We start from the raw sequence: 16,528 nt of genomic DNA, 5'->3' as shown, positions 1-16,528 counted from the left end.
GAAAAAATGTAGTGCTAGACCAGAGAGTTCAATCATTAAAAAAATACAACTTTATTGCATGATACAAAATTGTTTAACAAATATCATAGCATATCAGCTATAATATATGGTGGGGTAAAATAGATTACCAGTAAATAGAAAAAGATTACAAATGTACAATATGACTTGGTCAAGGTATTGCGTCTTCTAGTTGTTTGAGATGGGTTCCCTCTGAATCAAATTGAAACATTGATTATGATGCATAGAGTTTGGTTGTTGGTCAAAAGATTTTGGAAAGAGGAAGGGGGTCTTAACTTTACCCCAATTTGGGGTAATTTACATCTTGAAGTACTAAATAAAGTTGAAAATTATAAATACTGGGAGAAACGTTGTATAAACAATCTTGCCAAATAATGAAGAACAGTGGTATAACAGATTTTGATACGCTGGATAGAAAATTCAATCTTGGTGCAAATTTGTAAATTTGTGCACTGCCAAATAGTACATGCTCAGAAAAGCTGAATACTGGAGACAGAGTTATTAGAGAAATCCCTAGCTTCATGGGATTAATTATAAACACAACTTTATTTAAAGGGTTGACCTCCAAGTTCTATAAATTAATCCTTAAGCAAAAGATTAGAGGGAACCCTCTGAAATTGATGAAAGCCAGGGAGAAAAGTATGGGCCCCATTGATCTAAATATCTGGTCTTTGACCCTCAAATGGATCCCCAAGATTTCCTTTCGCCTAGCCCATAGAATGTCTCAATATTTTATTTCTCTTAGATTACGTAATTCCCATTATAAATTGGCTAAATTCTATATAGAAAATATTTACTGTTTCCCAAATGTGGGTTTAAAGATGCAGATGATTTACACCTCCTTTGGGAATGTTCTAGGATTCAGAGTTTTTGGAAGGCAATAGTAGACAGTATCACTAAGGTATATCAGATAAAGTTACTATTTGATCCATCATTCTACATCCTTGGAGCATTTCCTCTGTCTCTGGTGTGTAGGAAAATTGTTGCACTATGCAAGAATATGTATTTTAAAAATTGGGTAACAGAGTGATATGGATAAAATATGTTAACAAATTTTAATGGAAAAATATTGGTGTACAGAAAGTAAAGTAACATCTTTGAATTTACATCAATATGGGATCATTGGTGTAAGGAGATATGAACAGCAGGGAATTGGAGATATTGGCAGGTTGTTGAAAGGAAGAGGGGAGATTGCATCTGTGGTTTTTTATTTCAGGGGAGGTGGTAAGGGGTAAAATATTTAAGGGGATTCCTATGTAACAGGTACTTTTATAGTGGTAATGTTTGGTGATGTGAGGGAATAATCTTTCTATTACATAAAAAAAAAAAAATACAATAAATGTACACAGTGTTTCTCACCTCTCTTTGATGCAGTTGATTTGCCTACAGGAGAGGGCTGAATTTTCTTGCTAGCTTTACCTTCTCACTTCTCATTTAAAGGAGTAGAAGATTTTTGAAGTTCATTAAGGTTTTCCGTTTTTGAGACACAACTGATCATGACCAATGCCATTTCCAAAATCTAAAGAAATCAGAATATTCAAATATTAACGTAAGGCCTTATTCAGATGAGCGTGTCCATTTTGCATCCGCAAAAAAAAAAGAAGCGTATTTCAGTTCCGTGTGTAATCAGTGTGCTTTCCGCATGGCATCAGTTTTGCCCATCCGTGTTTCTGCACTTCCTGTTTTTCTTCCCTCATGTTTTCTTCAGCAAATGATGCGTGAAAAACAGACAGCACATGGATGTCATCTGTGTGCTGTCCGTGTTTTTCACCCACCCATAGACTTCAATGAGACGTGGTCTGCAAAAACTAACCAAAATAGGACATGCAGTGAGTTTCACGCAACGGACACTCGCTGCGTGAAAAAACATGCATGTGTGAATAGCCCCATTGATTTGCATGGGCTAGTGCGATGTCAGTAATTTAAATGGACAGCACACGGACGTAAAATACGGTTGTCTGAATTAGGCCTAAATGAAATACAACCTGAACTTCTGTGTACTGTGTTATATAATTGTTAGGAATATCTAGAAACTGACTGCTGTAAATAAAAATAAATAAATAAAATAATTGAAAATATTTTATTTCTTGCTTATTTTTACAGTCTTACCTGAGCAACCAAGTATGGGGGATTTTGGCATCGGACAAGTCTTTCAACACATGGTTTGTCTACTTTACTACACCAGTGCATCACCTACATGAGGTAAATAATAAGGGAGAAACAAGGGAGCATTGTAATGATGTTTACAACATACATGTGTGCAGCATCACATCAGCAGCCGTATGCAATGTTTACACATTGGTTTTGTGCAAGTTTGGGGTACACGTTGGGATATGCTTCCGACTTATACCCCATGAAATGTTAAATACTTTTGTGTCAAAAAAGACAAAAGTATAATAGGTATGATACCTTTACCTTATACCCCGAAAGTGTCCATATGGTATAATGGGCAAACCATGCCAAAAAGATTGATGTTTTAACATATTTAGGCACCTTTTTTTACTGTATTGAAAATTCTCGGTAGAATTAAAAATCACTAGAAAATTAAAGTGCTTGAATTATTATATTACAAAATTTTTCTTTAAGGGTATGTTCACACGCAGTAGCAAAATACGTCTTGAATTACGAAGCTGTTTTCACCTGAAAACAGCTCCTGATTTTCAGAAGTTTTTTTAACAACTCGCGTTTTTTGCAGCGTATTTTACGGATGTTATTGGAGCTGTTTTTCAATGGAGTCAATGAAAAACGGCTCCAAAAACGTCCCAAGAAGTGACATGCACTTCTTTACGCGCCGTATTTTGACAGCGCCGCGTAAAATGACACCTCGTGGGAACAGAACATCGTAAAACCCATTGGAAGCAATAGGCAGATGTTTGTAGGCGTAATGGATCCGTTTTTTCAGGCGTAATTCGAGGCGTTAAACGCCCGAATTACATCTGAAAACAGTGCGTGTGAACATACCCTAAAAGTGACAACAGGAAATGGCCGCTATTACAGCTCCTTTAAGGGTTGTTACCGATTTTGTTTTCAGACTCATGGAAGGATAACTCTACGTGGTTATGCTTTGACACGCTGCTTATCCCTCTGCTCTTTAGCAGATTTGGGAAGGAATAATGCTCAAATCACTTTTATTTATTAGAATATGTTTAGATCACATTTTGAGTTCGCATTTAGTCGTATACGTTAAAAGCATACGATATAAATGTAGACAACAGTATGCCATTCGAATGCTTTGTCTGTGTTTTTTTACGTGTACATTAAAACGTAGAGGCATCCTTTTGCATCAGTTTGCGTATCCGTTTAACGTATACATTAAAACATTTTTTTCTTCTACGAAGGAGTTAAAAACATGTTGTTTAATGTATGTAAAATGTAAACTAAATGACTATGTAAATATTATTATGTGGGGAAAAAAAGTATATGTCGACTTGAGTTGATGACTCGATGGAGGTTTACCTCATTCTTTATGGATCTTTGGTTTTTCCTGAGTTCTTCTAGTTCATCAGCTGCTTTCTCTGTCTTTTGTAGGATATCATGCAGATATGACTTTTTACTTGATTCTTTCATGCGATAAAATGCTTCATCATATTCGTCACAAACATCTAGGATAGAAATGGGAGTATATCTAGGTTATAATGGTTGCAACTCAAAGTGACTAAACACAGATACTTGATATATTATATTAGCATTTTATGTGCAGTAATAACACCAGGACTAGCTGTATAGATAGATGTATCCTGCTTTATAGTTTACACTTTATAAAAAAATATAATAAATCGCTAGGTTTTACCATCCTTATCTGCCAAATTTCTATATAGCTTCCATTATCTCTACCTTCTAAGCCCAGGGTCATTGTTAATAATAATGATAATAATAAAACATTATTCTTTCTAGCTTCCACCGAAGACGTTCTCTGAGCCCTAAATGTGTTTAAAATCAAGTCCCTTACCATCTTTTAATAAGTTATAGTTTTCTTCAAAATTGTCGGATTCATTTTCATTTTGTGAAAGGAAAATTTGCAGTGTCTCATCTCCAATACCTGATAGAAATTAAATTATAAAGTACATGTGAAAGGATGCTCATGTCAAACAATGCATTTTGGCAAAAGGATATATACTGTATGTATGTATATATTATATATATATATATATATATATATATATATATATATATATATATATATATATATATATATATATATATATATATATATATACAGTGAAGGAAATGAGTATTTGATCCCTTGCTGATTTTGCAAGTTTGCCCACTGTCAAAGACTTGAACAGTCTAGAATTTTTAGGCTAGGTTAATTTTACCAGTGAGTGATAGATTATATTTTAAAAAAAGAAAAGAAAATCACATTGTCAAAATTATACATATTTATTTGCATGGTGCACAGAGAAATAAGTATTTGATCCCCTACCAACCATTAAGAGTTCAGCCTCCTCCAGACCAGTTACACGCTCCAAATCAACTTGGTGCCTGCATTAAAGACAGCTGTCTTACATGGTCACCTGTATAAAAGACTCCTGTCCACAGACTCAATTAATCAGTCTGACTCTAACCTCTACAACATGAGCAAGACCAAAGAGCTTTCTAAGGATGTCAGGGACAAGATCATAGACCTGCACAAGGCTGGAATGGGCTACAAAACCATAAGTAAGACGCTGGGTGAGAAGGAGACAACTGTTGGTGCAATAGTAAGAAAATGGAAGACATACAATATGACTGTCAATCGACATCGATCTGGGGCTCCATGCAAAATCTCACCTCGTGGGGTATCCTTGACCCTGAGGAAGGTGAGAGCTCAGCTGAAAACTACACGGGGGGAACTTGTTAATGATCTCAAGGCAGCTGGGACCACAGTCACCAAGAAAACCATTGGTAACACATTACGCCGTAATGGATTAAAATCCTGCAGTGCCCGCAAGGTCCCCCTGCTCAAGAAGGCACATGTACAGGCCCGTCTGAAGTTTACAAATGAACATCTGGATGATTCTGAGAGTGATTGGGAGAAGGTGCTGTGGTCAGATGAGACTAAAATTGAGCTCTTTGGCATTAACTCAACTCGCCGTGTTTGGAGGAAGAGAAATGCTGCCTATGACCCAAACAACACCGTCCCCACTCTCAAGTATGGAGGTGGAAACATTATGTTTTGGGGGTGTTTCTCTGCTAAAGGCACAGGACTACTTCACCGCATAAATGGGAGAATGGATGGAGCCATGTACCGTCAAATCCTGAGTGACAACCTCCTTCCCTCCACCAGGACATTAAAAATGGCTTGTGGCTGGGTCTTCCAGCACGACAATGACCCGAAACATACAGCCAAGACAACAAAGGAGTGGCTCAAAAAGAAGCACATTAAGGTCATGGAGTGGCCTAGCCAGTCTCCAGACCTTAATCCCATCGAAAACTTATGGAGGGAGCTGAAGATCCGAGTTGCCAAGCGACAGCCTCGAAATCTTAATGATTTACAGATGATCTGCAAAGAGGAGTGGGCCAAAATTCCATCTAACATGTTTGCAAACCTCATCATCAACTACAAAAAAACGTCTGACTGCTGTGCTTGCCAACAAGGGTTTTCCCACCAAGTATTAAGTCTTGTTTGCCAAAGGGATCAAATACTTATTTCTCTGTGCACAATGCAAATAAATATATATAATTTTGACTATGTGATTTTCAATTTTTTATTCATATATATATATATATATATATATATATATATATATATATATATATATTCTCAATAACTAGGAACACTATGCTAAAGGTGGCCGTACACATGAAATAATTGTTGGTCAAACACTATTACTCCAGACTCCCATCATAAACATGCACGCTGGCACCACACGATCCTTCTTTCTCCTGACACCTGTCGTCAGTGAAGAGTTGGGAGGACCAAAAACACATTATATTGTAGGCCTATTTTACAGAAATTGCCGGCTTCGGATGATTTTTATCTAATGTGTATGGGCACCTTTACATGAATAACACAAACTGCCGCAACTATAAATAATCAGTAAACAGCAACTATGAGAAACAAATTATGTTTGGGTTTAGGTTGATAATGATGATTTTGAAAGAAAAATAAAAGAAAACCCATTTTTTGCCCTGTAAGGGTATGTGCACACACAAACTAAAAAACTTCTGAAAATACAGAGCTGTTTTCAAGGGAAAACAGCTCCTTATTTTCAGACGTTTTTTTAAGCCACTCGTGTTTTTCGCTGCGTTTTTGGAGCTGTTTTTCTATGGAGTCTATGGAAAAATAGCTCCAAAAATGGCTAAAGAAGTGACATGCACTTCTTTTTCGCGTCCGTTTTTTTCACACGGCCATTTTTCAAAACGACCGCGTAAAAAAATGGCCCGTCGCAACAGAACGCCATTTCTCCCATTGAAATCAATGGGCAGATGTTTGGAGGCGTTCTGCTTCCGATTTTTCAGCCGTTTTCGGCCCGAAAAACGGCCAAAAATAAGCCGTGTGAACATACCCTTAATGTCTGAAATGACTAATATTTGATTGCTTTTGCATTAACTCTGTTCACGCTACTTCAATGGCTTCTGTTCTTAACAGAGTTATAACCAGTATGACTGATCCGTTTTTAAACAAATCCCAAGAAATCCCGATGGGTCTTTTTGACTTATAATGAGGGCCTTCTGGTTCTGGTGCTTTTGACGGCAAGGCTAGTGCTGCAGAATACTCTATCTAATCTTGTTGTCAAAAACAATGATATGGAAAAAATGCCAATGCACACAGAGAATAATGTTTGTCTGCAATGCTCCCTTGACTTTGGTTACAGCATGTACGTTAGAGTAAAGCTTTTGGAATGTAAAACCTATATTATAAAATTTGATAAATAACAGTTTCCTAACACTATATTATTGTTTGAAATTATTCTTTTATAAGAGCGAGGGATTCAATAAGGCTGGGTTCACACGAGCACATTAACGTCCGTAATGGACGGACGTATTTCGGCCGGAAGTCCCGGACCGAACTCAGTGCAGGGAGCCGGGCTCCTAGCATCATAGTTATGTACAATGCTAGGAGTCCCTGCCTCTCTGCAGGACAACTGTCCCGTACTGTAATCATGTTTTCAGTACGGGACAGTAGTTCCACGGAGAGGCAGGGACTCCTAGCCTCGTACATAACTACGATGCTAGGAGTCCGGCTCCCTGCACTAAGTTCGGTCCGGGACTTCCGGCCGAAATACGTCCGTCCATTATGGACGTTAATGTGCTCGTGTGAACCCAGCCTTATAACAGCCCTGCAGGTTAATGTCAGATCATTCCAACTTCAAAGAAAAACAGCATTCCAGGCATTTTGAATTTCTACTGAGAGACTCCAAGAACCAATCAGCTTTGTATGTAGACATTCTCATATTTTATTATAGACTTTCAACTAACGTCTGGCTGCAGTGTTTTAGCCACATAAACACATGCAGCGAAACATTTAAAAAAAAAACGTGGCTAAACATTGTGTGAATCTGGCATAAGGGTGTCATTTATCCTTTAAATAGTGCCATTTTTATAGCAGGCAAGGAGAAGGGAATACCAGAAAAGGACTTTTTTTTGGCATACCTTCCAACAATATGGCAGGACATTTTAAACCTTTCCACCTTGGAAAGCCTTAAAAAAACTGCCTAAAAAATGCCCCCGTTTGTATCTGCATAAGCCTAGTCTCTTTACGGCTCCACTTGTAAAAAAATGGGACTGGTATGTGTTGGTCACATTGTAAATGAGTCTTTATTATGAAGGTAGTCAGGCTATGGAGCTATGATATATTTTTCTACTACCAGGAAGACAAAACATCTATTTCAGGTTTTATGTGTGTCTTCCTCTGGATCAACACAGACATCATAACAGCCTGAACATGCTGGATGTCTTTTTAAAAAGAAGCTATAAGGGTATGTGCACACGAGAAGTGCCTTTTACATCTGAAATTACAGACTGTTTTCAGGAGAAAACAGCTCCGTCATTTCAGACGTAATTGCTCCTCCTCGCATTATGCGAGGCGTCTTTGACGGGCGTACATTTGAGCTGTTCTTCATTGAATTCAATGAAAAACAGCTCAAATTACGTCCAAAGAAGTGTCCTGCACTTCTTTGACGAGGCAGTCATTTTACGCGTCGTCGTTTGACAGCTGTCAAACGACGACGCGTAAACTACAGGTCGTCGGCACAGTATGTCGGCAAATCCATTCGAATGAATGGGCAGATGTTTGCCGACGTATTGGAGCTGTATTTTCAGGCGTAAATCGAGGCATAATACGCCTCGTTTATGCCTGGAAAAAGGTCGTGTGAACCCAGTCTTAGAGTAGAACAGAAAAAACCCTGAAAAACCTTACCTAATACTGCTTTTAGTTGCTCCAACATGGAAGTCTTTGTAATAAGTTTATCTAAAATATCTGAAACTATGATTTCTGCTTCCTTGAATTTTTCTTCTAGATCACCAATGCTTTCTTGAGTACCCTTTGCATCCATTCTGGTATTAGCAAGTGTCTCAAGTACATGCCTGTTGACAGAAAATAAATCCACAAGTTTTATAGACAAGTGCAGCATTATTCAAAAGATCGATTTTCTAATTGCATATGGATGATCATCTATAAGAAAGCCTTCTTACCTGTTTTACCATAGGATTTCTTGTTTCTCATCAGTATGGACATAATCGAGGTTGGCTGACAACTATCTTTCCTGACTCCCCCATTAATATGTCTATTTGGTTCAGCCAAATGGGCATGTTATTTCAGTAGGGGAGAAGGATAAGCAGCTACCAGACACCTTTTGGTAATATTTACAGGGTTGCCAACCTCCTCAGCAATATTTTTTTGACAACTGAACCAAAAATTTCAACAGACATATACCACTACATACTGATTTTTATGACAGTCCAAAAATTTACAAACGGTTGACAATGCAGACTGTTTATCTCTCAAGGAAACAAAGAAATTAATAGGTTCAAATCCAACTGTCCCATGCTTGTTCCTCTGGAAATACACACACACACAAAAAAGTTGTACTATGCTCCATTGAACTCTATATGTACGGAATACAGTATCTTTGTACAAACGGAGTCGAAAGGAGCCTGTACGACAGTGCACAGAGGCTGTATGGCTCTGTACTAAAGAGCCGTACAGGCTCCATGTACTACTGTACATGGCTCCATATACTACTGTACAGGCTCCATGTACTACTGTACAGGCACAATATACTACTGTACAGGCTCCATGTACTACTGTACAGGCACCATATACTACTGTACAGGCTCCATGTACTACTGTACAGGCACCATATACTACTGTACAGGCTCCATGTACTACTGTACAGGCACCATATACTACTGTACAGGCTCCATGTACTACTGTAGAGGCACAATATACTACTGTACAGGCTCCATGTACTACTGTACAGGCACCATATACTACTGTACAGGCTCCATATACTACTGTACAGGCTCCATATACTACTGTACAGGCACAATATACTACTGTACAGGCTCCATGTACTACTGTACAGGCACCATATACTACTGTACAGGCACCATATACTACTGTACAGGCTACATGTACAGGCCGCAGAGAGGGAGATGAGTGGCTATTCGATACTGCATCTGTATTGATACTTGATACAACAGAATCAGATACAAATCCAATGTGTGTAATCTATTTTCCTTGGACCTGCGCAACAATAGATTTTATACCCTGTGCAAGTCACTTTTTTGGCCTAAGTTTAGTGTATAAACTCCGGACGTATATGTTAAACATAGGCTGTGACGAATGCTTAACAGTGGCACTGATAGACTATTATGGCATCCGTTTAACGTATGTCATGAGCTTTTCGTGACGTATATGTTTAACGGATGCCATAACAGCCTATAGTGACGGATGCATCCGTCACAGGCATCTGTCACTCATAGGCTATTATGGCCTATCAACGGATAAATCATAAAAAGCTTTTGAAAAATTAATAACGTATATATTCAACGGATGCCTGTGAAGTGTGCCATACAGTAGCATAAGTCACCCATATATATTTTTTAAGGGATCCCATTGTATGGAATAGCATAGTCTATTACACGATTCCATACCTCAAAAACAGGGTATACCGACCTATACCAACGAGACGGAGGACAAAAGGATGCGCTTTAGGCCTCCATCGGGCTAATGAGCACGTTTAGCGTGTACATCATAAGCTTTCCTGGCGTACGTGCTAAATGTAGAGCAAAAACGTGATGTAAACAAGGCCTGAGGCTTCATGCGCAGGAACGTAAAAACGCCCGTAATTACGAGCCGTAATTACGGGCCGTAATTACGGGCCCATAGACTTCTATTGGCCACGGGTACCTTCCCGTATGCTTACGGGAAGGTGCCCGTTCCCTTGAAAAATATGGAACATGTCCTATTTCAGGCCGGGTGGCTATGTGTGTGTGCCCGTAATTACGGGAGCATTGCTAGGCAACGTCAGGGGATAGTCACTGTCCAGGGTGCTGAAAGAGTTAACTGATCGGCAGTAACTCTTTCAGCACCCGGGACAGTGACTACTGCTGGAGTTAATAGTATTAAAAGTTAACTTACCTGCTTCTTCCTGCAGTCCGGCCTCCCGGGATGACGTTTCATCCAATGTGACCGCTGCAGCCAATCACAGGCCAATCACAGGCTGCAGCGGTCACATGGACTGCCGCGTCATCCAGGGAGGTCGGACTGGATGTCAAAAGAGGGACGCGTCACCAAGACAACAGTACGTATGAACTTCTTTGACTTTCAATCGCTGCGGAAACTCTGCCCGAAAGGGCTGCCCCTTCTCTCCACCACTGACAGAGAGAAGGGGCTGCCAATTAGTGCAGACAAAACGGGTCCGTAAATACGGTGTGGAATACCGGTGACACCGGAGGCGTATTTACGGGCACGGGTCCGTAAATACTGGTGGAATACGGGTCGAATATGTGTGACAAAGGACCCGTATTTACACCAGTATTTACGGGAGGAAAAAAATAAGTTTGTGTGCATGAGGCCTCAGACTGCTGGTGAATTCTGCTGAAATTAATGAGATCCACAGACAAAATTCTAATATCTTCAGGTCAGTTTAGTTTATTTCACATAGTGGGAATTAATGCAATGAACTTATTTGCAAGCCCTTACTTGGTTACTGAAAATCTCTTCTCAGTGTAAGAATTCAGACATGGTTTTAAGGACACCACCAGAGAAAATGTTATTATACAATCAATACTTAATCAATACTTACTTCAGACGGTTATTTGTGTTGTGTTGTTCTCCCATTTTCTTTAGGAAGATACTTTTAAAGTTATGCAAGAACATTTGTAACGTGCTGGGACCAACAAAAACGTTGTCCGTCATTGCTGCTTCCTTTGAAAGTCGAAGCTTGAGTTTTTCCTGCGTGATGACAGTTTATATACATATTAATACATAAATAACAGTTCTGATGTACAGATGTAGCCAAGTTTATCTTGACTGAACTTGCTGCAGCGTGATATCACCCAACAAAACCCATTGAAAAGTATTTGAGAAAGTTAAGTTAAAGTTTCTTTACACTGTGTATTTAATGTATTAAAAGTCAAGATAGAGTGCTACATCTGTAGTACAAACTCATATTCTTTTTGGTTGTTGCTAGTGAAACATTAAGCAAATGTTAAGGGGAGGGGGGGGGTCAGGAACCAAAGCGGTTATTTATATGACAGAAATGTTTTAAGGGGGTAAATGAAATACATTATAGAATTTCACTTTCAATCAGTAATGCATATAGTAGACCAAACAAAGTATAATCTTGCTAATGTGTTCCATTCCGCATGAGCAGGTGGCCTTGTACATTACCCCCAAAGAGCAGCAATTGATGAAGACAGATATTATAAAGTGATAGCCAAACTTAGATACTTGTTAGTCTCTGCTTATTTTGCAGAGTGCCCGAGAAACCCACAACATATGCTGTCTAGAATAGCGTATCATCTCAACAGACTGCTGGAGCAATGGGCGTCTTGGACTAGAACTGGACAGTAAAAACCTAGAGCGTCTACTTTGCATGTTTTAATATATTGACCATATATAATACATGCCTCACTAGGCTGAAGATACTTTTTAATATCCTACCTGTGACTTTTGCTTCAACATGTATTTTTTTTCATGACAACTATTCTTGTATCTACCCTGTGCTCAGAGGTTTTGTATTTTATTCTTAGATTTTGTCTGAACAAATCCCACGACTTGTCCTAGAACTGCTGCTGCCGGGGCAGAGTCCTGAATCCTGAATACAGCACTCAGGTATTGATCTATCTTTCATTCATTTACTTTTCCTGCATATTACTCATATACATCCCAGACTATCTGGTCAGAAAACAGATGGCACTGTTGTGTATGACTGAACCCATTCCTTTAGGTCACATAGGCAGAGAGATACATGACAGGCAGTCATAGTTATCATGAATACTCTTAGTCTTTTGACACCAAGAATTTCACCAAACAGTCACATAATCTTACTCTTGGATACAGTGCCATACATAGAAGATACGGGTCCTCATAGCAAAGATCAAACTGGGCCCTCCATTATGGTGCCCTAATTTAGAGCTACTGAGGACAGACGGGCGTGATTAAGCGCCAATCCCAGGGATTATGTATTATTTTGTCTATGTATATTATACTGGTCATATGTTCTTCTTAAAGAGAACCTATCCGCTCTCCTGACATGTAAATCATTGTATTTCCCATAAAATTATAATGCTCTAGCATCTTTATTCTAAGCACTCTGCATTTTTCCATCCCTCTATTATTCCTCTTGGAAATGTTTTTTTTTTTAAATATATTTTATTTTCTTTCCTTAAAGAGGCTCTGTCACCAGATTCTCAAATCCCTATCTCCTATTGCATGTGATCGGCGCTGCAATGTAAAGAACAGTAAAGTTTTTTGTTTTTTTTAAACTTTCATTTTTGGCCAAGTTATGAGCTATTTTATATATATGCAAATGAGCTTTGAAATGGACAACTGGGCGTGTTTTTATTCGTATGTCCAACTGGGCGTGTAATGTGTTTTTACTCACAGAAAAGATTCAGAAGTGTCAGGATTCTGAATACACATGACGTCCAGGCTGGGGGTCATGTGTATTCATTATCAGGACACTTGTGTATGTGGCTGCACATCGTTCTAGTAAGAACGTGATGCTGCTTGTAAATGAATGGAGAGGAGTGCATGATGCTGATTGGTCACTGATTCGTCAGCATCATACACTTCTCTCCACAACGCCCAGTTAGTAAAACAAGTAAACACGCCCAGTTAAAAACACAATACGCCCAGTTGGACATACGAATAAAAACACGCTCAGTTGTCCATTTCAAAGCTCATTTGCATATATATAAAATAGCTCATAATTTGGCTAAAAATTAACGTTTTAAAAAAAAACAAAAAACGTTACTGTTCTCTACATTGCAGCGCCGATCACATGCAATAGGAGATAGGGATTTGAGAATCTGGTGACAGAGCCTCTTTAACAAAAAAATCTATTATAATACAAATATTGAGATACACAGAAAGAAACAAAAACATTTTCCCCATCCCACCCAGAGAGAAGAGAAAGAAAAGACAATTTGTCCAAAATTTTCCACTTTACCCTTCTCTCCATCATACCTTCCATATAACCCATCAAGTATTTGCTTCAACATATGATGCAGAGTACTCCTCTGCAACAGAAACCTCAGAGAGAGATAACGACTGACAAAATACCTCCGTATAGTCCACTATAGTCCACTACAGAATCAATAGTGTTAGCCCATACTTAGATACTTGTTATTCCTCGAATGGGCACACCCGCAGGAGGCTATGCCCTATGATCGTGACGCTGTAAAATGAGGTTATCCATGGGTTCCGGAAGGGAAGCCGGTCCTTGAATCTAACTGACCACGTGCAAGGCTCCAATAATGAGTCTGGGTTCACACGACCTATTTTCAGCCGTAAACGAGGCGTATTATGCCTCGTTTTACGCCTGAAAATAGGGCTACAATACATCGGCAAACATCTGCCCATTCATTTGAATGGGTTTGCCGACGTATTGTGCAGACGACCTGTAATTAACGTGTCGTCGTTTGACAGCTGTCAAACGACGACGCGTAAATTGACTGCCTCAGCAAAGAAGTGCAGGGCACTTCTTTGCAACGTAGTTTGAGCCGTTCTTCATTGAACTCAATGAAGAGCAGCTCAAGATATACGAGCGTCACAGACGCCTCGTATATTACGAGGAGGAGCATTTACGGCTGAAACAACGCAGCTGTTTTCTTCTGAAAACAGTCTGTAATTTCAGCCGTACATGACAGCTAGCGTGTGCACATACACTGATAGTGCCATACACACATCACAGCCCCTGGCTACCGGGAGACAGGCTCCTGGTTAAAATTGCTTATTGCCATCCCCTGGATTAGCTGATGAATACAGCTACATGGCTTGTAGACAACACGTCGGCACAAATCTGTAGGGGTAACTGTATAGGGCTCATTTAAGTAAACAGTTTTCTAGTGGCGTTGCCTCTATAGGGGCGGTCACCCTGCATGGTCAGGCAGCTTAGGGACCTGAGCTTATGATAGGGCTCAATAGGGAACTATTGATGTCTCCCTCGAGCTGTGACACAAGACGATCTGCAAGAACTGGTAAGATTGTTCCATTTTTGTTGCTTCAACATGATGTTTAAATACTGACATTATAGCTATTATTTATCCTGGGTGGGCAATTCCCCCCTTCATATAGGGATATATTTGCAAATGATGTTTAAATACTGACATTGTAGCTATCGCCTTTTTTTTAAAAGTGGCCAACCCTTTCCCCCCCCCACAAACACACACACTTATAAACTTGCACTTATTATTATTTTTTTATGGCTATAGTTTGTTTGGTCTATGACATACATTACCAATTGAATTACATTTTATATAGCATTTCATTTACCCCTCTGATACATTTCTGTTGACATTTGGAGAATTCTTGGGGGACTGTACTGCAATAGCCCCATAACTGTTTGTTTCTTATTTATATGGCAGCATTAAGAAGTGAGAGGAACACAACCAGCAAGGTGTTTCGCTCTTTCAACTGCCCCTGTTGTTTTAATCAACATAGTGCTATTAGTACTCTTTCTAAGTGATTCTTAGAAATGCCAGAATTCAGTGGTATCGTATCCTACCTCAGCTCCAGTGATCCCATGATTATAGTGATGAAAAGTTACTGGCTCTAAGAATATCAAATGTGTGACTACAGGGACATTTTCACTTAAAATTGGGGCTGCAATGGCAGCTTCAAATACAGAGGAAAACTGAAACGTTTAAGTCATTATAATCCACGCTATATGTTTATTCTGACAAATAAATAAAGTAAAAATTAACATATGGACCAATTGTATCCATGGCCCTGGCACTACCGTAAATTTGTCTAGAGTGTAGATGTTATATATTAACATAAAGCTAAGCACATTAGCAAACAGATTTTGAGATTAAACATTTAAAGTTTTAAAATTTTTAACAGTGCTGGATTTTCTCCTTTTTTTTTAATAAAACGGGTACAAAAATAAAATACATAAAATATATAAAAATATATTTCAAAATATTTTTGTTTTATTACCCTCCCTCTATTAGCCAAAGAAGAGAGCAACTCTTTGTAGGACTCATAGTCAATCTATTACAAGGTTGTCCATCTATTTGAATGAGTGCAATGCAATACAACATTTCTTCTGTAGCGGTCGTGGCAAAAGTATGTGGCCATGTTTCAACTGCCAGACCCATGGCGTCCAGCTGATTGCCAGCAGATCCTTGTTTAGAGAATCCATATATCTGTTTTATGATCTATACCTGAGTAATATCTTTGCAGTATGGAAACTGGGCAAAATCCACATCTCTTAGGGCACAGGTACTCTTGGACAATATGCTGGGATTACTGTTTCCTGTCCATGGAACCTGGTTATTTTGATGGAGCATATAACTATGAATCAAGGTAATAGCCCTTGCTACATTTTCCCTGAAAACACAATGGAAAATAAGAATTAGAGAGGTAAACATGATTTTCTCTTTTAGGCTTTATTTCCGATCATTAAAAATGTATTTCCATTGAAACAGAAACTGTTCCATACAAAGGTATATGAATAATACAGAACATGTTCCATGGACACTGATCTATTTACAACAACACATGAACAGCAGTCCTACCGTGATTCCTCTGTGTGGGCTTCCATAATCCTGTGTTGCATTATGTAGTGTTTAGCTTCCAAGTTAATAACATCTTGTGACCAGCTGTCAATCCAGATTACTTGGCAACCAGTTAAGAATCCAGGATATTTTCTGTAGTAGAAATATATGTATATAAGTACAGGCCTATTAAAAGTGTAAAAGTAAAAAACTTGATACGGTTCCTCTTTCCCATTCAGACATTGGTGTATGCGCACATTATCTGGTGACTTAATTAATTTAGTTATTTGTTTTAAGTCCCTAAAACATCACGGAATACAATTATAAATAAATCTGTAATAAATCCTCCCTGTAT

At 38.8% G+C, this 16,528-nt stretch overlaps 1 protein-coding gene across 1 annotated transcript in view; it reads right to left on the bottom strand.

The window, feature by feature from the left end:
• The window catches only part of LOC142759653 (dynein axonemal heavy chain 5-like), a 466,211-nt gene that overhangs the window by 87,611 nt on the left and 362,072 nt on the right, over positions 1-16,528 (bottom strand). Inside the window, 8 exon segments of the mRNA XM_075862058.1 lie at positions 1,378-1,537; positions 2,128-2,211; positions 3,475-3,620; positions 3,968-4,057; positions 8,360-8,526; positions 11,253-11,401; positions 15,841-16,006; positions 16,195-16,326. Coding sequence (XP_075718173.1) covers positions 1,378-1,537; positions 2,128-2,211; positions 3,475-3,620; positions 3,968-4,057; positions 8,360-8,526; positions 11,253-11,401; positions 15,841-16,006; positions 16,195-16,326 — 1,094 coding nt within the window.

This window comes from Rhinoderma darwinii, chromosome 4, assembly GCF_050947455.1.
Source record: "Rhinoderma darwinii isolate aRhiDar2 chromosome 4, aRhiDar2.hap1, whole genome shotgun sequence".
NCBI lineage: Eukaryota > Metazoa > Chordata > Amphibia > Anura > Rhinodermatidae > Rhinoderma > Rhinoderma darwinii.
The sequence above is the reverse complement of the archived record's forward strand: the minus strand, read 5'-3'. Positions and strand labels throughout refer to the sequence as shown.